Source organism: Empidonax traillii, unplaced genomic scaffold (genome assembly GCF_003031625.1).
Source record: "Empidonax traillii isolate 1590-97213 ecotype Southwest subspecies unplaced genomic scaffold, ASM303162v1 scaffold321:size1084243, whole genome shotgun sequence".
In the NCBI taxonomy this organism is placed as follows: domain Eukaryota; kingdom Metazoa; phylum Chordata; class Aves; order Passeriformes; family Tyrannidae; genus Empidonax; species Empidonax traillii.
This window is the reverse complement of record NW_020955514.1, coordinates 676279-701802: the sequence shown is the minus strand read 5'-3', so window position 1 is coordinate 701802 and position 25524 is coordinate 676279. Positions and strand designations below refer to the sequence as shown.

The 25524-nt window shown below is 39.1% G+C and overlaps 1 protein-coding gene across 4 annotated transcripts in view; it reads right to left on the bottom strand.

Annotated features, from left to right (window-relative positions):
• DOK7 (docking protein 7) overlaps window positions 1-25524 on the bottom strand; it is a 58254-nt gene that overhangs the window by 32057 nt on the left and 673 nt on the right. For 3 of the 4 annotated variants that reach the window (XM_027891386.1, XM_027891388.1, XM_027891389.1), the window contains exons 3-7: window positions 23610-23855; window positions 19224-19424; window positions 12298-12417; window positions 4705-4812; window positions 3232-4106 (exon numbers count right to left, since the gene is read on the bottom strand). In XM_027891386.1, the coding sequence (XP_027747187.1) occupies window positions 3232-4106; window positions 4705-4812; window positions 12298-12417; window positions 19224-19424; window positions 23610-23855 (1550 nt within the window). The remainder of the gene's footprint in view (window positions 1-3231; window positions 4107-4704; window positions 4813-12297; window positions 12418-19223; window positions 19425-23609; window positions 23856-25524) is intronic. The other variant, XM_027891387.1, reaches the window with a different exon arrangement.

Here is a 25524-nt window from a genome sequence, read left to right as displayed (position 1 = left end):
CACACAAACTGACAAGTTCTTTTCCTCTCTATTATGGCAAGTTAACTACCAAGGCAGTAGTCAAGACTATATTTCTACATAAAGAACTCCCACTGACATAAATATGAGTTTAGCATGGGCTAGACATACACAAACGTAATTCCTACTAATAGGCCCATTTCGAGCTGTCAACAGTGATTTGAGTATTATGCTAAGTAGTATGAAGAGACAGCCATAATCATTCCCTATTAATTCAGCTTGCAAGGAGATGAAGGTCAAGGGACAAAAAGCAAAGCAAAACTAAAGCCAGTACTTGTCAGATGGAAAAGGACAAAACCAGTTGGAAAATAATTTTATTTTTCAGACTTCTAAGAAAATTTACAAACAATGGTGGTGTAAAAAAAAGAAAAAAAAAAGACACCCTATAAAAAAACGTTGACATCATTTCTTAAACTATAGCATCAAATAAAGTTACAGAGCAACAAGCATACAATGAAATTCATCAAATTAGTATTAGTTAAGTAGTTGAAAATGTAATAAGTCCAATAATAAATCTCTACAGCTTACTCAGAAATCCCATAACAATCCAACATTCTAAGCTTAAATTATACTTACAATGCACAATGAATTCATCTCTGTAATAATCTATAGCACTGAAATCAACTAGGCAAAATTACATAGCAAAGGCACACCTTGTGAAGTTTGCAAAGGAGCATCTTGAGCACACTACAATTACGTACAACGGAAAGCAAAACACCCTGCATGCTTGCTTATTAACCTCCAGTGTCTAACATGAAATACAATACAGAAATTATAGGAGCAATATTTGCTGACTCTCTTCATGCTGGTTCTATTCGTCATGCAGAGTGAAACACAAAGGCTTCCCTTGCCCTGTTTTCTGTTTGAGCCTCGGTGCTTTCCCAGGGTGTGTTCTCCCTATGCTCCTCATCGTCCTTGTCACTAGTGGAGCAGGTGGTTATTAACAAGTCAGTCCCAATCATGAACACCACCATGCTCTCCACGTATCCATGTCTTCATCCTGCACCCAGTCTCCAACTCTTCACAAGCTGAACTCCAATGTGCACACAACATGCCCAAACCTGACCTCCATTTGCCAAAGTTTACATACAGAGTAGAAAACAAGTAAATATATCCTTAATTATCCTTAACTACTGCTGTAGACTTTCCTCTATTCTGGTCACTTACTCACTTTACATAGCAGGCATTTAAAAACCATTAACACAATTTAATTAACAGCTTAACTTGAAATTGCAAAGGAACTCCAAACACTGGCACACTAAAGCTTTTTGAACATGAATTTGAATGAACGTGAAAACCTGGTATCTTCGTTAATCCATAAATCAACTCCTCCTAGTCCTAACTGCATCTTAATCATATCCTGTTCAGAGCACAAGGAATAAGAATTATTTTTTAGTTACAGCATATGGACTTGTGCTTTCACTGTATTCATCATGAGAAACGCCAAAGACAGTGTCCATTACCTGCTGATAAAATAACTCATCCTGACAGTTCAAGAGAATGTATCAAAAAGTTATTTTTTTCTTTCAAAAGTAAAAACAAACTCATGAACCAATCCATTTTATGAGACTTCTTTCCTGACTGCTTATAAATAGGTATTTAAAACAAAAAATAGCAGATGTGCACATCTCATGCTAAAACAAAAGTTAGTAAGAGTTTTGCAGCAGTGTTTATCACTACATTTGTTTAAATATTGACAATACCTGGAATTCTTGTCAACTTATATTATTAGGGCAGCTAGAAACCCTGTGAAACCTGACAGCACTTTGCAATAAAAGACATGGGTACCTATGCCGTTGGGGGTCAACGGGCAAGGAAAGCAGTGACATAATTTAGCTTTTAATGGTTTTGAAGATAAACAATGGAATATTCCCTTTCAGCTTCCTGTCTTCCACAGATATCCAGGGTAAGATTTGATAAATTCATTTCTAAACCAACAATTCAGATCACCCACAAACATTTAGACCATGTGAACTAATTGTACCTTATCTAATTCTTTCCTCGCTGCCCATAACAAAGACACCTTTGAGCTTTCTAATCCCAACCCAGAGCCCTTCTAGAAATCAAGGCAGTCAATGATGCAAATGCATAAAACACCTCATGAGAAGAAAATAATCCCTCAAATTTATAACCTTTTAATTTTTCTTTCATCACCTACTATACATTCAAGCCCTTCTCACAGCAGTGATTTATGTAATCTTAAATGCTTAATTAAATTCACACACTTCAATGGCAGCATTTGATTCCTCAAGCAGAAGTCTCTCTTGCTGAATCCTTGTTTTGCACATTCTCTAATTTGAGCACCCTCTCTAACCTTCACAGCCTTTCGACAGCTCACTAATACAAGCAGCTTTACCCAGTTCTAGTTCAGCAAGCATATTCACAAAAAAAAAAAAAAAGTCTTCTCCAGAATGGATAAAACCAAGATATATTTTCTTCATGCAAAGTATAATAGAATTTTTAACAATATCAAAGTCACAGATAATGGTAAATGTGGTTATAAAGGCATATGAATCTCCATAGCTTAGGTTTCAAGTCTTCATGAGACTGGTGATAAAAATAATTTTTCCTGCAAATAAGTTGTCCTGGTCATAGACTTCTGATGAGCTTCTGTGTCCCTCCTCTAGAATATCTGTCATTGGCCAATTGCAATACTGGATTAGTTGATCTGCTATGGATTGCCATGCTGACTTCACCATCTTGTATTTCTCCAGTGAGAAACTTGCTAATCTGGCTTCTTGTGCAATGCTCAAACTACAGTGATAAAGAAAAACATCAATAAAATAAAAATATGCACTCTGGTCACCTTAGGAGCCAGCACATACTGCTTGACGTCCTTTCTTTTTTTTTTTTTGCAAATACCAGCAGCAAGACAGATCAATGTCCTTCCTCCTTGTTTGCTATTATATGACAAATTCAGTGGCTTCAAAACTTCTCTCTCTTTCACTCACACATACCCACAGCCAAAATTGGCCAATTTAAAAATAACAATTGGTGGCCTATGCTGTTCAGTGTTTCCTTGACCAGGCCCAGATTTTGAGGAAACCATGTGTTAAACCCCTCCATTTAACCATGAGCAACACAAAGAAGTTATTACCTGTTCAATCTGTAAAGGAAACAATATTACTTATGACCTACAGCTTAAGTAATTTTAAATTAATCATGCTGTATTAACTAAGGTTTGTTAGCATCTGCTCAGTCTTAGGTATTTACCTTTAGTCCACCACAGATTGGACAAGCTGAAAAAAGAGCTCTTGTCATCCCAAGGTGGGGGCTACATGTGTCACAGGGGTCAGCTGAGGCCCCACCAGGTGGTGACAACTCACTACTTTTGGAGTCTGACACCTGTCCTTGTGGTTTTGTGTCTGACCACCTTGAAACAAAATCCACATATGTCTCATCACTTGAGTCCTTGCTGCTTTCTGCGAGTAAGGATGAAGGTCTCCCCCTGTCCTGGCTGTGCTCAGGTGCCCTCCGTGCTTCCAAGTGTGGTAGTCTCAGTTTTGGGTCACTAGCACCTTGAGGTGGCAGGGTCTGGTCCTTGGGTAGCGTAGAGTCTGCACTCTTCTGTTGCACATCTTTAGAAGCTGCCTGTAACACGCTCCTGGGTATATCATAAATATGTCTGAGAGAGCTGGGAACCTGATACTCTGATCCCACACCTCTCTGGGACTCGCTGTGAGGACAAGTACATAAACTCTGATCTGAAGGAAAGTTCAATGGCAAGCTTAGCAATGATCCAAACTCATCACCGTGGCAAATGTCCAAGCTCCCAGCATAGGAAGAGAAGCTTCCAGAGTAAGAAGAGTGACTACCAGTAGCTATTCCACTGTCGGAAGAACTCTGACGACCTATTTCCTGCAGCTGTCTGGATCGGAGGGGTTTCGGAGGGGGTTTCATGGTGCCACGTGCCCCTTCTGGAAGACTCTTTTCTTCCCCAAGATGAATGCCCTTGGCAGCTGCCAGTCCATGGCTCTCTTGAGAGGTGCTGGCTGAAGACTGCTCAGGCCACACTGTCAATCTGCTCCCAACACTGACGTCCGAGTGGCTGGTGTCTGAAGACGAGCTTGAAAGACTCCTGTCATCTCCTGGAAGAGAAGAAAACACATCAACCTTTAAACACAATCAAGAGACTGAAGTATGTACAAACAGGAAGGACCCTGAGATTCCATCTGTTTTTTGTAAATGGAACTGCTGTCAGAAAGCCAGAATTCCTGCAATAATTTGTATCCCCACAGGAAAAATAAAATGCAAGGTTAAAGTATGTTACCTTGCCATAACCCTACCATATTGTGGGACATAATGCATTCAAAGCTAGATTTTTAAGGTTTATGCACCAAGTTCTCCCCTTTTCAAACATATTTTACTTCCATAGTTAATCAGATTACTGTACCAAAATACAAACATACATAACTGTACCAATAAAATGAGAATACTAGTGCTATAAAAATGTTTACATATCTATATACAAAAAGATCTTCTGTGATTCATTTATGCATATATTTCAAGAATTTTTTTTCCTCACTTATATTTGGAGAAGAGCATTTTTACAGGTAATCAAATGTCTTGACCATTTCTCTATTTTTCTTGGAAGCTCCACATCTTATAATTATAACATATGCTCATTTTTAAAGCCTGAGAAAAAAGGAAGATATTTATTTTTAATTAATTAAAGATGTTTCTTACCTCCACTGCCTTGGCGACTTGTATGGGACAGCAAGCTCAAGCGCTTTTCTAATTGCAAAGCTTCGTGAGCCAACCTTTCTTCTGAATAGGCTGGATTTGTACTTGGATCTTTAAAAAGGAAACAGAAAATAAATAAACAAACAAACAAAGGAGGAAACATGGAAAATATATAAGAAGAAGGAAAATAAAATAGACATTTTTATGCCAGATATTCTTATGCTTGAAATGCTGATTGGAAAAATGTATGGGACAATCTGCCTACCGCACATCCTGGAGATGTGCTACACACTAAATTAAAATTGTAAGTGTCAAAGATTTTCAGAGATTATACCCAATGTCTGTAATAGTTACTACCAGGGACAGAACACTGAAGAGCACAGCACCAAAGGCAACAGCTACAGAAATAACTAGCATCCAGCAGGTCTAGATGACTTAAAATCTAAACTGACCTGTAAATTGTGTCCTGAATTCACTGAACTCATTGGGAATTTTAACACTGAGAAAGACCAAATTTTTCATCCTACAAATTTACATCATAAAGTCAGAGTCATAGCGATTAATCTGACACCTTCCAATCCAGATCATCTCTTTATAAAGACTTCACTTTTAAGTTTGATGTTCAGAAGGTAAATAAGATCAGAAGTCAGGGATAAAATAAGCAACCTTTTGGCTCTCTGTGTTCATATTTAATAAAAGACAAGTTAGAATAATATAGAACACTCCTAAAATATACTATCAGGGATTTTCCCCATACATTTTAGTGAGCTTGCCATTCTACCTGAAACTATTTCACCGAAGAAGGCTCATCGTATTACAACAAAAAAAGAAAAAGCAAAAGTTACACAGAATGTGGAAAACAGTAAAACAGGCCCATTTCCTTTAAATCATTTGCTTCCAGCCAGGTACAACAATAAAGCCAGATGCTGGAATTAAGAATAGCCATTATCCCAAGAGAAACCTTATGGATTCTTTCAAATAGCACTGGCAAGTGTGCCATGTTCAGCAGTTGCAAACGACATTGTCTGCTAACTTGTTCAACATCAGAAATTTCAGTAGTTCTTATTAATACATAGGGAAAGTAATTAATGACAGATAAAATAGATTAGCTTCCTCGCAGCCGCTGTTCTCGTATATCTGATCAACTGGGTAGTAGTACTACAACACAAAAACACTGAATCACTTAATAAGAGGGGAAAAAAAAGAATGACAAAGGCTATGCATTGCTGTGGTTGAGTTAGTAAAACAAAAAAACAGTTGTAATGATGAAATGAAAGTTTCATTATCATCCCAGGTCTTTTAATTTTAAAAGACTTGGTTATGATGTTGTCAACAAAGCAGTCAAAACAAACACAAAAGCAGTGGAAGGAACACTGCCAGATGAGCTGAAACTCCATAATGTAGGGAGCTCCCTACATTATTAACTACTCTGAGAAAGAAGCTGCCACATCTCTCATCCCTCACCATATTCACTGTCTGACCTGCCCTGGATAGATCCGAGTGCATCACAGGAACAGAAGTAACAATGCTGGAATTTCTAACTTTCTTTCCCATGTAGAGGAAAGTCTGCAATCTGGATAAGATTAGCAGAAAAAGTAAGACACACACAGTCCATCTCTAACAACATATACTGGACACAAAGGTGTTCTAACAGGGACAAGGCATTAACACCCATCAACAGGGTCTGTGACCTCTGTGTCTCCCAGTTAAAACAATGCTTGACACCCTCCAAATTTAAAAACAGAAAATAGGACTATTTGATGAGGATTATTTTGTTAGGTCTCCATTCCTATTTACACTGCAAGACAAATCATACTAAGCACTGACTAATTCAAATCTGTGTAAGTGCTTATTCAAACCAAACCCCCAGTGCTTCCATGTGGATATCTGCCAAAGGAAAACACCTATGGTGCAATCCAGACAGGTCTGTGCAAGGATCTGTAGCATTCAGCGTTACAAGCAGTTGCTTGAAACTATTTTTTAATGTTACTCTGCTGTATTTATTAAATGCCCTTATGTCCAAAAAAGGTTCAACACAGATGTTCTAAGAGTACTTTGAGTACAAAGTTGGCATAACAAATCAGCAAATTAGCCAAACCAAGATGCAACAGACACTAACTCTTCCCACAGCAAAGAACTGTTAGTAGGAAAGATCCTTTCACTTTTCTCAGAGAATGACTGTTTGACAAGTACAGATTTGCAGAACATTACTAGGGCACATACACATCAGTTTTTTAGCAAGTAGTATCCCTCTTACAGCAAAAGATATGATTTTAAGATATAATTTTAAAAATTTGGCCAATATAAGATGAAGAGGTAGGAAGGAAGCTGAAGTCAGTAAGTTTGCACTTCACATGCTCAATTACTTCCACAAATTCAACTCCTTATGAGCTACACAGTCACAGAACACAAACCTCCCCCTAAGGATTGCCTATGTATAAAAGGTGCGTATAAAATTTAGTTTGTACTTATGTACTGCAAACTCTCATTGCTCAGTTTTGTGGACGATTGAGTAGAAGGACCTTTCTCAGTAAGTACTAGGAAATAACTAGAGAAATAGCTCCAAAATCTGCCAAACATATACAGACTCTAAGACTTGGGTAGATACTAAAAATAATTATCTATCAGTCTTACCTAAGTCTTTGTTTTCCTTTAATCTTCTCTGCTAATAAGCCAGACTTCTATGGAAAACAGCAGATTCTTATACCGGTAGTTTAGGTTACAGACTTCCAAGCTCTAATCAGGAGCTCTTGCTACAAGATCAGACTATGGACTGAACTTACTGGCAGTCACTTTTTAGGGACCAGTCCTTACAGGAGTGCATAACCTATGACCTCCTGTCATATGAGCATAGAATCATAACTTAAAACTTACAAAAAGAAAGGTTTTTTTCAACAGCAAAGCTGGATTTGTTGGCATCATCCTATGCCTTGTGCATGCACAATACACAACTTCCAAATAAATGAATGGCAATTTACCATACTGGCAACTCAGGAGGACAGAAGTAGCATGACCAGTGCTGGGACAGCTGTCCAAGGAAGTTCACACAGCTTCTGCCCACACAACATCCGAAGGTACCTCCAACAACTCTAAGCAATTAGTACCTTCATTTCCCAAGTTCCTAACAAATGTATCCTGTCACCTGATTTACTTCTGTGAAATTCAGGTTGTTAGATTCACTCAGGTCCTCCAATTAATAAAATGTTTTATCATTTTCCAAACAAAAATGGATCCCCTGCTATGAGGAAAAATTCTTTTGTACGAAGCAGTCATTGAAATCTTCTTAAATTATCTTTTAGGGCAAAGGGGAATGATTACATCAAATTTAGCTGGACTAAAAATGCCTCTGATGGAGATTTTATTTTTATATTACGTTGGTGGGTATTCATTAAAGCCACATCAGCTGCTCATCGTGGGAGATTCTGAATACTTTGGTAACTAACATATGAATAAAGTGTCACAGTAATTCAAAGCTCCAAGGTTATTCAATAAGCACCTGTCTGGAAAAAATGTATTGTATCCAGTCAAGTCAGCAGCTACCTAATTGATTATATGCATCTTTAAAATGCAATATTAATTACTTCGTTAAACAAAATTAGATAAGTTAGGCTAAAAGTCTCTCCTTTCTTTCTTCCTGTGTAACTGTAGGCACATTTACAAAACAGGCCTGGACCCTCACCTTCTTGCTAACATCTCCACACATTGTTAGATGTCTGGAGGAATGAAAAGATGTCCTAAAAGTGTGAGGAGGATCCACTTGATATAGATACTGAAGAAGGCAGCCACAGAGCTGTCTTGCAATGGCCAAAGGTATATCAAGCTTCAACCAAAAGAAAGAGCATCAGATAGATCCTCAGCAAGCAGCACTGTACACTTCCAGTCAGTCACAAAGCAGCCTGAAAAAACTTGCAAAATTAAAAGAAAGCATCAAGACTATCCATGTTACACCTGGGGTCCTTCCAGATTGCAGGACTAGACTGTCACAGAGTCAGGTTTAGAGAGTACTGGGCTGCCCACTGATATCTTTGGGGCTTTGCTGTGTTCAGGTCTGGCACTCAACATGAATCTTGCCAGCAAAAAGAAGGAATTCAACACACCCCAGATAAACAAACATTTCTCAAATAACATGCATGCAAATTCAGTATATATTAGAAACCATGCAGTCAGTGATTCATAACTAAGTCAACATCTAGACTTCTGTCAAGATAGAATGTAAAATTCTCTGGTCTGTTTTCGAAATATCCTTTCATGAGAAAAAAAAAAAAAAAGACCATGCTAATAGCCAATTATAGCAGTTATCTTCCAACTAGTAGCTGAAGAAAACAAGCCATCCAAAGATATCATACCACTCACTTGAGTCCTTTATTTAAAACCTTACATTGCCTAAAAACATTTACAGATACTTATACCTACACTACCTACACTACCTTCGCATTCCCACTCAATGCCATATGTCTTCAGGTTTTTTTAACGAGACCTTATCATGCAGCTTTTAATAAATCAAAACTTCCAATCTGCTAATGGAGCTATCAATAGGATTATTATGCTATAATTCTGAAGTATTAACCGACTCCCAAAGTACCACCAGTAAAAAAGGGTAAAACATCTAATGCTCTTTTCCTTTTCCATTCTATTTTGGATCTACACAGAGTTATATTTTACCATGAGAATAGTAATTTGATACCCATTTCCAAAACATAACAAAATAATTCAGTTTGGAGGGGATCTCAGGAGTTCTCTAGTATAACCTGCTGTCCAAAGAAGCATCTGCTATGAGAGATTAGACCAGACTGTGACACTTTGCAATGTTCAGTCAAGTTTATGAGTTCCCTTGCACTGGATTTTCATCATATATTTTATAGATGACATAATAAATTACATACAGTAATCATGTATCTGTGTGATAAGAACACCATACTTCTAAGGAAATAACGTATATGTTTTAAAACTAAAATCCCAAAAAGAAGATGAGAATATTGTCCTTGAGCAAGTATCCCTTGCACATGCAGTTTACAAACTCCATTTGGATACTGGTATTTTATAGCTGTTTAAAGAATCACTATGGCAAGTAAGAAAATTAATCATTTTCCATCCTCTTCAAACCAGTCTCTACCACTCCCTATTAATTTCATGCTAATACATAAATATTTCAGCACTCCTTTTAACCATATGGTTGAGCTATTTGTACACAAAGCAACTGGCTTCATTCATTACTCTTTTTTACAAAGACAGACAACACCGATGTTGACTGCTTAGCATTTATAGATTATACTTGTCGTGTGGGCATTGGTGTCCAACACTGTCAGTGAGACTTTTTTTACCATATTATGGTCTTTCCCTGTGCAGCTGCCCTTTGTGTGTTTTCCTTGCTTGGAAATACCAGAGTGCTTCAAGTATACCTCATGTTTAAGCTGGAAAGGTACAGACAACGGCAAGAAGCCAAATTCAAATAGCAAACTGTGAAGAGGAGGTTGTTTTCTCTAAAAGCTTTTATTACACAAAAGCAGAACACTGCATACACAGGGTACAGTTGAAGGCGTGTGGCAATCTGCACAGCAGTAAATATTAATAACATTGACTACATGTGTCTTGGTAGAATCCTTAATCTGAAAGTCTTGATCTAATTACCTGACATGTACAGATAATTAATCCGTCTAATAGCTAATCCTTTCAAAAGGTTGGGTGAATTTCAATACTTGACAGATACAGTATGCAGCTGGTAGACTTGACCTTTTCAAGCAATGCAGCACATTCTGTCCAACAACATACTTGATAAGGAAAACTAGTTTATGGATGAATCACTAGTATTGTACATGCGCATGTGCCTTAGATCTGTGCAAGCTTCTGCATGGCATAATAAACGGAGAACATAAAAAAATATTTTTTTCTATGAATGTGTACATTAGGAGCGACGACAAACTGGAAGACACAAGGGTAAAATAAACAGGAATAAAAGTTAAAGGCGTGAAGGTACCTTGGCAAAAGGCAGAGGAGCCTGCAAGAACAGGAGCACACTTTCCTATAAAACACTTCTGTGCAGGGAAACAAGAGGAAATCAAGTGGCCAAGTACCTCTTCAATTCATTTCAGTGGCAAGTCCATCAAGCACAGAAAAGAAATTAAAAGACCTCAGAAAAGAGGTCTTTTCTTATAAAAAACAAAATAATCCCCAGGATGATCCATATCCACTTTATGCACTTGGGTGAGGTCAGAGCTCTTGAAGGAGGGAAAGGAATGTGGTATGTGGCTATGTACAGTAACACACAAACACCAGAATTGATAACCAAAGATGTGAAAGCAGATCCATTCCTATATGCTCCAAAAAATGATTCTTCAAAGACTGAGCCATCTCAAATTTAATTCTAAAATTTTTTTTTTTTTTTTTCCAAAAAAAGTATAACAGAATAGTTGCCTGTAGGCTTAATTTTTCTGGGCAAAATCTTTTGTTAAGTGAAAGATTTAGGAGTTGTATATATGTAATAAGAGTTTTAGACATGTACAAAAACGTATTCAATAGCAAAGCTATAAGTATCAACACTGACTTTTGTGTTTCTGCTGGGGTTTTTCCTGTTTCCTTTTTTTTGAACGCTACACTTAACTGAATGTGAACACATATCATCATACAAGAGGAATGATTTTTCTGTCCACTGCTCTCCTTGATTATTTAATTAACTTCAGTCCTACAACTATGAGAAGACATGAACTGAGCCTTGTGTTTACTGAATTTATGTTAACTAACTTTTCATAACTTATTTTCACAAGTCTCAGATCCAGATCTAATCTTCTCCATCACATTTCCTTCCTGTAATTATCTTAATCTTACTACAGCAATAAAACCCTGTCAAATGCTTATTAACTGCCTAATCACTTCAACAGAAACTCTAAGTATTCTCTAAAAATCCCACCATTCTTGCAGCCTATTCCCACTGTATTCCACTGCCAAGTCACAGATAATTTTCTGCAATCTCATTTCTACACTTTTGTCCTGTTTGACACAGTAATTGTATTCCATCTGATGAAATCAAAAGGCAATGGGGCTTACTGTGATGCCATTCAATTTCCTCTCTGAACATTTCAGTGCACGCAGCATCTACCATGGAATGGGAAAAGGAATTTAGCCCCCGAACACAGGAAAAAAAGCTCAAGCTGCAAAACTGAAATGGGATGTGCAGGCCTGACAAAGTTTTCCAAGACTGACAAGACTTAGAACTCAGTGTTTCAGATGAACTCAAAATGCTCAAGAAGCTAGTTTTCCATTAAACTATCAATAGCAGTGCACACATGGATCCAGGTTAAATATGTAATTTTAAAACTAAAGGTTAGTGTTCCTTTCAGTTCAAACTGCCACCTTTTAGTACTGTTAAATATGAGAGGGCTAAAGTTAGCAATATCACCAAAAATATGAATGAGCCGGAGCAGCAGGGGGGAAACCGGGTACATTCAGCTTATAAATCTGTACTGTGACATTTCAGAATGAAAACCACTTTGCACTCTCCACACCCTCAACGTCTGCAAGCTGTTCTTACAATCGCAGCAGCAAGTGCGAGACATGACAAGTTCCTACTCCGCTCGGTTACTTTATACTTCCTATATTAACCTGGTAGGACTGGACGCAAACCAAAGGGGCCTTTCGTCGGGGAGATGCCGCGGACGATGCAGTCAAACAGAAAGCTGATCTGCTCTCCTTCGGCGCAAGAGAGGAAGAAGACACCAGCCCCTGCAAGAAAGCACAGCACAAAGGTGGTTTTCACCTGGATGAATTAGAAATACATTTAGCTGGAAGTATTTGTAACGCAGCAATCAGAAGAGTGTTAAGTGCAAGCCATGAAAACAAGTCAACGGGATATTCTCCAGGGAAAAGAAATAAAAAATTCAGGTCAGCACACACACTGTAACACAAACACATAAAAATCTAATAGCTACCTAATAATTTAAGTTAATTTTCTGACATTCAGGCACTTAGACTTATGTCACATGATCATAAAATGGCTTGGGTTGGAAAGTACCTTAAAGATCACTTAGTTCCAATTCCCCCTTAATGTCAAAATACAAGACTTATTCTTATCAGCTGCCTGGGTTTTTTATTCTTATTTACCCCTAAAATTTTGTAGGCCAAATCTTATGTCAAGTGTCAGAGATACTTAGTGTCTCCAGTAAAATGAACCAAGTTAATTCTACATTTAACCGGTTTTAAACAGGAGGAGCTTTTTATATACCAATGAATTATGATTTGGTTATATTGCTGGATTATAGTATAAATTTTCCTAGACTAAGTCCTACATGTCTATTATTAACAGAACGTAACACAACTCCACAGGTTGTCAGCAGATCTTTACCCTTTGCTCTATTCTGATATTTGCTTTCCATTCATTAAGAATAGCCCCAAGCAAAATTAGAATGAGAATCACTAAATAAACAAACAAGTTATGAGCTCCATGATATATGACTACATGAACAACACAAAAGACTTGAAGGGCTCCACAGAACAATTTGAGAAGAGTCAGTCCAAATATAAATCACATTAGGAAAAAAAAATATTGCCTTAAAACATCAGGAAAAATTTCAGGGACATAAAAATTCAATACCAGACACAGAAAGAAATGAAATTAGTATACAGACCTTGAAGAAGCACTGCCACTTCCCCAGACCCATGCACACCAGAAAACTACAATACCAAATCTTAGACCTGCAGTAGGGTTTTGCACATTACTTTCCTAGGGACTTGAGTCCCTAATCTGGACATATGTTTGACTTCTGCCTGTCTCTAGCCAATTCTGCGTTGCATACATATTTTTTCCAATTTTACTGAAAGCAGCAGAGCTGGTCTTGACCAGAATTACTGCATCCCCATCACTTTCCACACACATACCCTGTCATATCCAACAGGATACTCACATTTCACTTAAACAAAGGACACACTTTAAACAGCTTGACAAAGGGCTATGGGATTCAAACAAAAGGGATAATAGAGAGTGGACCACAAACCACCTTAACTATTTTAGTAAATTAGATACAACTAGCAAGCAGTAAACTGGTCCACACTCTTCTGTCATTCTCAATTTATGTCACATCTAGGTCTCTGCCTGTTCTGCTTAAATCTATTCAAGAAAACGTTGTTAGCAACATCTTCTTAACTTGAGTTGTCACTCCACCACATTTGCACCTCTTCACACCTTGCTCATCAAAAAGTCTTCAGCCAAAGAAACAAATACACAGCCTGGCTTCAAGATCAGAGACCATCTAGGAGATTACAACACTAATCACGCAGTCTGACAGGTATGAAGGTTTCTGGTGGTGACTCACATGAAATCTTGCCCCACTTTCCCTCCCCAAGAGATGCCAAAGTCAGAGAACACTGTCTTAGGGAAAAAAAAAAAAAAGGTTGCAATGTATTGAGGAACAATTTGAAATTCAGTTTTTTCTTTGAGCTCAATTCTCCCTGCACAGAATAGAAGGAGTCTGTGGAAATCAGTTTGCCTAATCTTGGATAGTACGACTCTTCCCCCACGAATCACATCAATTGCAGAAGCCACACCTTTCTTGAGGGAGCAGGGCAGTACCAGGCTTTGCTGGATGACCTTCACATTCCATGCACAATAAGCAAGCAGGATACAGAGAGAACATAGCAGAGGACATTCATGTCTCAAGCACAGTGATACACTGTGTGGCTTGATAATTCAGCAGAATCCTACACATCCATGTTGCCACTCAGGAAACAAAGATACCTCAAGTATTTCTGTATATAAAGAGTATATCTGGGCCATTTTGTTCTTTTATGACTATTGTCAAGAGTTAACCTAAACTCCTAATGGGCTCTACAAGCCTTTGAGTTTAGTGGAAACAAAAAAAGTGAATGTGCTCATGCAAGCTGGCTGCTTAATTCAAATGATTATTTTAGCAAAGAAGTATCACTCATTTGGAAATCCCAAAACCAAATGTGATTGCCTTCATATAACAAACAGTGTATGTCCATGTGTGTGTGGATACAAATCAAATATACACATAAAATATTTCTTTGTAGATTCTATTATTCACACAGAGTAACACTTTAATTGCTGATTGACTCTCACAGGAAACATTCTCTTTCTTGTTTGGCTAGATAGGACTAGACTGCAAGTGAAGGAAGAAGTCCGAGGGTACTTGCAAAATACATCAAGTGAGATGAACGTCAGAGAGTAATGTTTCAAAAGCGTACATAAAAACAAGTAATTGTGCTTTTTTTTTGTGCTTTCTTGAGAAAACTGACAAATTCACTACTAGAAATTACACATCCCAGTCACGCGCTGGAACAGATTTGGTGCACAGGCATTTGGAAGCTGAGGAATATGTGGTATGCATCCCTGTAATACCATGCAGCTGTTTACCAGACTGAAGGGCTCACTCACTCCCTCCACGGGGTAAGAGACTTGGTGAAAAGTCTGCAACCACTTGCACAAGGCTGAAACGCTAAGCCAGTCCTCTGCGTCAGTCAGTAAAGCACTGTACAGTCCCTCAAACATTCAAGAGAAGTTGTCAATTTCATAAAACTTCCAAATACCACTAAATCCTGCTAACGTTTGATTTTCATTTATCATACTAAAAAAAGCAACCCCATTTGCGAACATGCCCTCAAAATGGACAAAAATTACTTCAACCTCCGCACCGTGTGTGAAAGCAGGGAGGAAGAGTCAGTCCCTTCCCATTAACTACTACTCCTGACAGCTGCCAGACAATGCCAGAGCCTGAAGTCTAATTTAAACTACAGGACAGGTACAAACCATGGCAGTTGATTTCATGGCCATCAGCATATTGTCCAACTAGTAACATCTCAACCCTGGGCTTGAGAACCGCCTCTAGAGAGTATCTCAGGCTGCTCTTCTCCCTAGGGAAAATGACAAAGGGTGTTCCCTTTTGGTGTTGCCAACTAAGATATGGGCATGACTACTGAAAATAAGGTAAGAATGGTGGTCGTCGTCTGCAGTAGACCTAAGGAGGAGACAGTACAGGGCAATATCTGCATATTAACAGCAATTCTAATCTACACAACTGAGATTTTTTTCAAGAAATTCCAGATTTTGTCCCAGTTTAACCACCCCTACTACTTTTACTTCTCAAACAAATGCAGATGTGGAAAGAAGGGAGGGAAGAAGGGAGGGAAGAAGAAGGGAGGGAAGAAGAAGGGAGGGAAGAAGAAGGGAGGGAAGAAGAAGGGAGGGAAGAAGAAGGGAGGGAGTACCTAATTTTATCAAAATATCAAAACAATCACAGAAATACTCCTGCTTATCTTGCAATCAGCAGCATCAGCATTTGTTCTTTGAAAGAGCTCTAAGGGTTCTACAGGTTCCTTTCTTTCAGGAGACACTGTCAGAAAACATGAGGCAGCTTTAAAACAGGCTCTGGAAGCTAATCCTGAAGCACTTGAACACTGAATTCTCACAGCATTAACATGCCCTTTTATTACCCTACTTGAATATTTTCACATTGACCTCCAAGTCAAGATTCTCCTGGCAACTGGTCATTTTTATTCGTGCATGCTAATTGAGCGAGCAACTTAGGAGAGTAAGAGGCTCCTTTTTTTCCAGTCTGTTCCTCTGTGTAAACCTCTCAATTGACTCATAGCCAAGATGCCTGATTTTTTGCAAATGGTAAGTGTGATTAAGCTTCAGCTACAAAGAGAGCAAAATTTTTCCCCAGGGAATAACTTATTTGCAGCTTTCAGAAGCAGAAAAAGTATTTTCTAATCTCTACCAGTACAACTGTGACACTAAAAGTAAGAGAAGTTCAAAATTTAAATGGTTTTCTTTCCTATTTATGAATAAGCCTGTGTTAACCACCTTGGAAACGCACCTAGATTTAATGTTTGGAATCTCAGCATTATCTCAGATGGTTTCCCTCTACCTGGATCAAGTACCCAAAGCCTTTGGAGCTGAACAAAGCCTTTACTGAGCAAATAATTCCAGAACATAATTAACGATTTTATATTTATGAAAAAATTTGTAAGGAAGCAAGAATCAGAAAACTAAAACCAATTCATGTCCTTTTAGACCTCAGATTTACCACAGCCATATCCAAAAGAGAGCTTTGCTTGTGTTTGGGGCTTCATGGGTTTTAACGCAGAATGAAGCAATCGAACCACAAGATCATTGGTTCCTTTTAATTAGGTATTTACTACAGTGGTATTTAAACCTTAAATTCACTAATCCTCTGCATTCAGAGCTCCACAGGAAGAATGTGAGCAAAGATATGGTTTAACCTGTAGGAAAGTAACATTAATAATAGAGTCTGCATAATATTGTATGACATTTCCATGACAGGGTAATGGAGAGTGCTTTGGTTTAGGAAGTAAAACAACTTCTGTAATAACATATCAGGTTTTTTTCCTGAACATTACTTGCTTGCCTATTCCTCAAGAATTCCAGAAGACTGAGGTAAGAGAGTCAGATGCCTGAAGAAAGATGGTCTTTCTATTTGCCAACACTCTTCTGTCGAAAATAACCAGTTACCATTTTATTTAGGTTCTATTTACAAAAAGCATTTTCTTATAGTGGCATTATTAACTCAAATGTTTAGAGTAAATACATATTTAAATGTTGTTATGCTTGCAGATATGTTTCAGTGCTCAGTTAAGGGCAACAACTCCTTTAACAAGATAAGCTTGAACTTGTAAAGCGTTTCCAACTGTGACAGGCTATTTTGTACCAAAATGACTATGCACACCTGCAGAAGAAAGGCAAAAACACCCTTTCATGGCAACTGAAAAGTCTGACCTATCAAGACAGACATTTCTTATGAATGATAAACAAATTAGTGGGACCCTTTCCAAAGCACTTCTCTAATTCACATCACCTGCAAACTAAAAGCAAAAAAAGAGATTAATTCATACTTTAACAGAAGGGACACAGGAGAGCTATTGATGACCTCATGTTTCTTACCAGAAAGTTTAAGTTTAAGAGAGGGAAAAAGAAACCACGTAGGTAATCCAGGTTCTACCACCTAACCACCTACAGTTTCACTTTTCACAGAATTACAGAATCAATTAAGTTGGAAAAGACACCTGAGATCATCATATCCAGCGTTTGACTAGATATGTCAATTAGACCACGGCACTAAGTGCCAGATTCAGTCTTTTATTAAACACCTCCAGGGATGCTTATCTCACCACCTCCCTGGGCAGTCTGTTCCAATGCTTGACAACCCTTCCTGTAAAGAAATTCCTCCTAATGTCCAAGCTAAACCTCCCCTGGCACATCTTAAGACTGTGCCCTCTTGTCCTGTCACTGCTTGCCCAGAAGAAGAGGCCAAAACCCCCTAGCCTACAACCTCCTTTCAGGTGGTTGTAGACAGCGATGAGGTCTCCCCTGAGCCTCCTTTTCTCCAGGTTAAACAACCCCAGCTCCCTCAGCTATTCCTCATAGGATTTACCCTCTAGACCCTTCCCTAGCTCCACTGTCCTTCCCTGGACTTGCTCCAGCACCTCAATATCCTTCTTGTAGTGAGGAGCCCAGAACTGGATACAGCACTTGAGGTGTTCCTTACACACCTGGTCTAGTGAAAGGTGCCCTGGCCCGTAGCACTGGGGTTGGAACTGGATGATCTTTAAGGTCCCTCCCAACCCAAACCATTCTGTGATTCTATGATCTGGCATCCTGGCCCATGGATTGAGCTATTTAGACTTTCTGCAATGTGGAGGTGAGTTACAGCAACACTCAGTAAGCTCAAACCAGTTTAAATTCTTGGAGCATAGCAATTGGTTCAGATTTAGAACAAGCTACAGTAGAAATGCCACAATTTGACTCAAGAACATAAATGAGGGATTTATATATATATATATATATATATATATATATATATACACCCCTCCTATTATTTCTGAGCTTTCTTATACGAGTAATAGCAAATCTTAACTAAGCATTTATGCTTAGGAGCAGGGATCTAGCATCTCTTCCGTGCAGTTGTGCTCCCACTCTCAAGGCTATAGACACATACTCAGTTTTTCTCTTCTAATCTCAGTGACATTTCAATGCCTGGTTACACAGTGAGCCTTGTAGGGGCTGTTTTTTATGTGGGCACCAACCATTCCTCAGGAAGACAAAGATCTGAAGTCCAGCATATTGAAGGGGGTCAGGAACTTGGGTTCCCCACTCTGTAGAGTATGGCAACCAGAATTAACATGCAGAGCATCAGTACACAAGTCCCAAGGAACAAGACAGAATAACAGTAAAAAAGTCCCAGGGAAGAATATATTTGCATTTGGGTCACCTCTGAAACCTTCTAATTTTTCAGTTTGTTAATTGAAGAAATCCATTATTTTCACATTTCAGTATGCAAGTCAAACAACTTCACATTCAAACTGGCAATCTGCATACCCAATGAAGGTTTAAGCCTGCAGAAATCTACTCAGAACAGACCCTCTGAGATGAGGCTGCCTGTATGACAGAGCAGCACAGCTGGTTCTGCAGTCTCAGCTTTGAATGAGACTAGCATTTGCATTTCTACAAAAGGTGTCAAGCAACTTCTAGAAGACAGGTTTCCATTTGTACTTACAGAAGCCGCACCTGGTACCCCCTTCAAAGATGAATCCATTTGGGACAGCTCCATACCGGCGCAGATCTGAGAGCTTCCACTGCCCCATGACACTGGGAGGAAGGTCTTTTGCAAGGACGAGAATATCATTGCAGAAATGCAGGGTAGCAGGCCCGCTCTCTAGTTTGGTGCCAGGTGCTACAAAGACTTGAAATCTATGAACTATCAAATAAGGAAGAAAAAAAATTACTGTGCAATATACCAGTAAGGTACCATGACTCAAGGTACACAGGTCATTCCATTCAGCTGTGGCACCTGGACCAACCCCTGCCCACACCAGGAGACTCTAACATAAAGATCCTATGTGCAGCCCAGGCAGCCCCATGAAAGTAACTGTAAGCTCACTACTATTATGCCAGTTTAGAATTGGAAAAAACCCACTGTATGGTTTTTTTCTTAGACCTTATTAAAGTTGTAATGCAATATTAGTTAATCCTAAATCTTCCGGGCTGCTCCCTATCTCAGATCAGTCAGTTATCCAGCCCACACTTCACTTACCTCTTCTATGCTTGCATTACTACACAGGTTTCTTTCTGTCTCCTTCTCTAAACTGTGTTACTCCTTTCCTACATGCATGCACACAAATAACACAGTGCCCAAAATCCAAGGCTCAAAGAATTAGGCAAATTCTAACCAGATCTCTATCAATGACTCATTTGCAACCTTTAATAAACTGCTTCATTTCTTCCCTAGCAGAAAAATTGAGAAAATTACATTTTTCCACCTTTGTGATTCTTTCAGGAGTCGGTGATGGTAGATGCCCAGACATTTAAAATTACTAGGAAATTAAATGATTCATAGGTAATAAAACACTTTTGGATGTCAGTTAATTTTTCATATCTCACAGCCTAAATTTCAAAAGAGGGAAAAAAAAAAGAAACACCTATCTCATCCAATTTTACAAAATTCAGTTTCAAATCCCAACTCCAGTATCACCTATGTTGCAAGGGTCCGTACCTAAAGTAGCAGTTATTCGAGGCTGGTCTCCCATTTTGTCTTGCAGAGCTATTGCATTCTGAATAATAAGTTATTAGGATCACTGCAAGGGCTCAAATCTCAGTGTTTCAAAGGGAGCAATTTAAGTGAGCAAGCATATAATTCTCAAACAATAGTTTTGACCTCCACTAGTCCTCTAGTTTCTTTCATATCGTGATTAGACAACAAAAGAAAAAAAACCTCACAGAAAAATAATTTTTAAAAAAATATCACCCAAAACCCCATTCATGTCTTAGCAGAGAGAAACATCAAGACTGTTACACTTCCCAGCACAGTTTTTTAGTAGAGTGTTTATCAAGAAGCACATAGATTTAGCTTTTGGTTACGTATTAAAGATCATACAAACAGCTCCTTGCCTATGAAATCTACATGGTAACTTCCTGCAGTCTCAGTTCTTACAACCACTCTTCCCTGTTTCTTGCCCATGCCTCTCCAAGCATCACACATTTCATCTAGGTCTGAGTCTTGCTTCTCATCTAACTACTTGCTATATTCTTAGTTACGATCTGAGCTGTAAGTCAACTCCTCATCTATGACATGCATTTGGTAAGTTCCCTGAGGCTCCAGCAGAATTAGCCACAAAGTCATTCGAGTGAAATGTGCAAGGAGACAGAGATAGATCTAACTAACCACAGCTCTACTTACAGCTCTGCCAGTAGTGCTGCTAGGGAGCAAATCAATAGTCACACGATGTCCCCTTTTGGGCACACAGTTGTTACGCAACCTGCTTAAACATAAACTATGAAAAAAGATAGCAAAATCATTGTGATGAGTAACGCTCAGTGAGGAATCTTTAATATCATTTGGACCCCTCTGCTCAGCTAACTCTGACCAGGACTTTGCTGACAATTAAACTTTGGGAACAGAAACATCAGGGTTCTTTCTGCTTCATAAATTAGGAATGGAGCCCACTCTTCACACAATCAGTTGCAAGTTACAACAGCTGCTGAAAACAAAGAGCTCCAGCTCAAATTCTAGACCACTGTCAAAAAACAGCACATCCAAATCTGAACAAAGCCAAAGTAGAAGAAAAAACATATCTGAATATGAAGCTTTTTCCATATGCTGCTTTCTTGGCAAATTGGATTTTTTTTTTTCAAAATTCTCCCCAGCCATCAACTTCTCCTATTCTATGAAAAAAAAAAAAAAATTCATGAAGACATAGAGCTGAATATACCCATGAACAGCAGGTACTACGTAAATTCATCATTTTCTTCAGCTAATCTTTTCCTCTCCACAGCTATTCACTGACCTGCAGTATGCTAAATTCTCAAATTCTCAGAAAGAGTTGAGGGCTCAAACACATTCCAGCAATCACATCCATCTCATCTGCTAAAAACTTGAGAAAACACTGGGAACTCCAGTGTGAATGCTTCCATTCTGTGGTCCTCATTCAAGAACAGTCTCAACTCCTTTCACATTTCTTTTTTTTTTTTTTTTTGCTTCCCAGACTCTGAGGTCATCTGTCCCTTGCCTATTTTTATCATCCAGCTACCTTACTTTTACTTTCAAGGCACACAAAGGCACCCTTACTACACTTTAGGAAAAAACACTAGTCACCACTCTCTCTTTATCGAAGTCTCCTCTCTTTTTTATTTTTGTCTACTCAAACTAGACTCACTTTAATTTGACTTTTTTCTCCTAACTGAAGCTTCACTGAAAGCTCTCTTTCTTTCATCCTGAAAAAAACCCTATGCTCTGGTTTAACCTCCTTCCCCTAAGATTTTTTGCAATTAACTTTCTATACATTATTGTTATTTCAACCAATAATACTTGTTTTCCTACTTCTGCATTTCTCTACCTCCACACACATTCTACCTCACTTCACCTTTACTCCATGACTGCACATCATCATCCAATAGCCTCTATTCCTACCGGGAGCCCCTGGTGGTCTAGTGGTTAAGGACGCGGTGCTGTCACCGCCAAGGCCCGGGTTCGATTCCCGGTTGGGGCCCCTCCCCGGGCAGATGGAGCTCGTTAGCCCTGTAAGGCAATCCATCTACGTCCTGAGGACCTCGCTGCCACCGTCCAAGCTCGCTTGGCCCCGGCAGATGAACCTCAGGACTAAAGGGTGGGCTCAGTTCAACGCACACTGTGTCTCACCTAAAAAAATCCAATGCGCAGGCTGGAAGGTGGAAAGACCTTCCCCGGTTCTTCGTTCGCGAAGACTGGCCATTACTATTCCTACCTCATTCACAGCTTTCCTTGAAAAAAAAACTCTTCACTGCTTTTGCATTTCTTCCAATTACAACCATAACCCTCACACCCAGACTGAGATTACTCTGTTCATCCCAGCACTGCATCAATGCAAGATTATAAAAACCAGACCTATCCTGTCAAATTCAAATTCTCCTTGAGGTTTTAGGACAACTCTATGCTATATATAGATCTCAAATCTAGGAAGAAAATATAACTGGAAGACAATAGAGCTGTATCATCAAAGTGTACCAATGACTCCAGCTACTTGTGCTGGTATTGTTCAGAAACACCCCTAACCTTTCCTGTTATGCAAGACTTCATATTTGATAGCTCTGAGAGGTACATCCACACATCTCACTTCTGATACTTCTACTTTTTTTTACTGAAAAATTCCCAGGCCATCTTTCAACATATGTACTGCAAAGGAACGAGCCACAAACCCAACAGATGGCACAGCATATGTAACAAATGATAAAGATGGCTAATGTGTGTGTCCCACACACCTACCCTCCTTCCCTAGTTATGACAAAACAAACATAAGACAGATACTATGGATTACCAACATTATCACTCTTTGTTCACTACTGTACATTTCAGAGCTGCTAACCAAGAAAATAAAAGGATGCAGAAAAGTGAAGAGAATGTGTCTTAGCTGGAGAGAATGTGTCTGATGACAATCATTATTGCAAGAAGTCTCTTTCTGAAATGGGACCTAGCACCTAGCAGCAATAAGCACTATCAATGCAACACCTAGCAGGCAGCTCAGAAAAACGGGCCTGAACTAGCCAACTACAACTCAGAACTCTTCATCTCTTAATTCATGTTCTCAGAATCCCTGAGTAAACTGTAGAACCAAGTCTGATCACTTTGTTTCAAACCTACATACTGTCAGTGCCAAAATCAAAAACCTATGTTGAGAGGTCTCATGGTTATCCATCAGTATTGGGCAGTACTACAGTCAAAACCTATCATAAGGGACACCTGCTTTATTATCTAAGGGGAAGACCAGTCTCTTCACTCTCAGATGACTGACAGTCTTTTCCTGAACTGTACTTATTTATTTGCATTTTAGTTTTGCTACTCTTTGGTTTTTTACCCCATGGGGGGGAGAGGAGGGAGGGGGCAGGGAAGGTGCAAGAAGACAAAGGTTACCTTCCCCCAAACTGTAGCGTATTCGTACATCCCATGCGTACATTGTTTCCTTGTTCTCAAATCCCAGCATCACAACTTGAGAGAGACAGATGATTGCGAGTGTGTGGTTCAGGCCCTCGTAGGAGAGCCCAGGCTCCAAGCCACAGATGTCTTCTAAGGTCATGCTGCTCCTCTCCTTGTGCCCTTTTGCTCGTTCAGATTTATCCTTGTACACCAGCATGAGCAAACAGTCTAAAAGAAGCAAAACTGTCAGAGATGATGAGGCAGAGCATAGACCACAACACATTTCTCAGCACTCTGCTGCAATACAAAGGTGCTTTAGAAAACTGCATGAAGTCAATGTAAGAACTCAGATTCCTTTTCCCACCCCAGCCCCCGGTAGTTTGTAGCCCTTGTTTTCAGGAAGCAAACACTGAAGGCATGTTCCAAGAGTAATCTGCAATATTAAAATAAGGAAGCCAGTAATACATCTTCCCTATTTTATTCATCAAATTCAGCAACTTTTCAGATTCTCTCCCGAGTCTGACTCATTAATTCTGAACATTAGGAGCTATGCTACAATACTGTTCACATTACAAACTCTAAGGATCGAGAGGCTATTGTCATCTGTATTTCCATTAGAACATACTGAACCACAAATGAAATTCTTACAGTAGCTCACAGATTACCCAACTACTAAATGGCAAGCACTGCGAGATTGTTCATGCCGGCTCAGGTTTCCCAGTTAAATGCTACACAGTAGCCCTTGCTAAAAATCATTATGTGCCACACCTTCTTTTATTTATTTTTTTTAATGTTTGCTTGTCTCATCAGCTGTTTTTAACTCCTTCCTAGAGGTGTTTATTACACAGCAACTATGCAACAGAAGAAGGCAATTCAAGTGCCAGAGTCCCACGGGAAAAGAACATTTTACAGGCAAACCCAAAAAAAAACAAGAAAAAGGGGAAGAGACCTCTCCCGCTTTTTGCATTTATGACAAAAGCAGCCCTTTTTCCTCCAGGTTCCTTTCCTATCACACAGCACTCAGCTGTACATGAAATTAATGGTCAATACCAAAACTGCAACAACCACAGCTTAAGCTGAGCAAGGAACCACAGAGAGAAAGACCCCCTGCACCATTTCATGAAGGTTGGGGTGTGGTGCTCTGAGCCCTGGTGAGGTGCCCTGGTGCTCTCAGCTGGGCAAGGACTGGCAAATCTCCAAACAGATGAAAAATGACTGAAAGACTGAACTGTCTGCTAACTAATGCAGACCTTTGCATGGATCCCCAATTGTCTTTGTGCACCTGTTAGCAAAAACAGCTGCAAACACAATCTTTAAGCATTCTGCAATACAGTTGTGTGTCTGAAGAAGCAACAATTATGGTTTATGTACCAAGAAAATCAAATCAGTGGGGGCTTTTTTTTTTTGTAAACTTGGCTTATTTAGCTAGAACAAAAATACTATTTTTTAGGAATAAGCTACATTTTCAGTCAGGTTCCCTCATCTATGCCCCTCAAACTTGGCTTACTTCCGTTAGAAATCCAGGCCCATATTCACGTGTCCAGATACCAGCTCTAGGATCAACAGATGCCCTTTCACACAGAGAAGTTTCACAGATTCAGATGAGATACAGGTATTTAGGACACTAAAAAAACTACTGTACCAGCTCAGATAACAAAGAATTAGGTTTGAAGAGCTTCAATTACTATGAAACCTTCAGTCTACCAGCAACAGCCTAGAAAAGATGCCATGATCCATTCTGCAGCAATGCAGATTCACATTTTCTAAGTGACAACATTTAGCCCTGAAACGATATACTTTTGGGCCCAAATGTTTTCCCTGTTGGGAATAGATGGGAAAACCTAAAACCCACTTTTCCCTCTGCAGCAATAAAACATCAGCTCTGTGTAAGATTTTCAATTTCCCCTTCAGA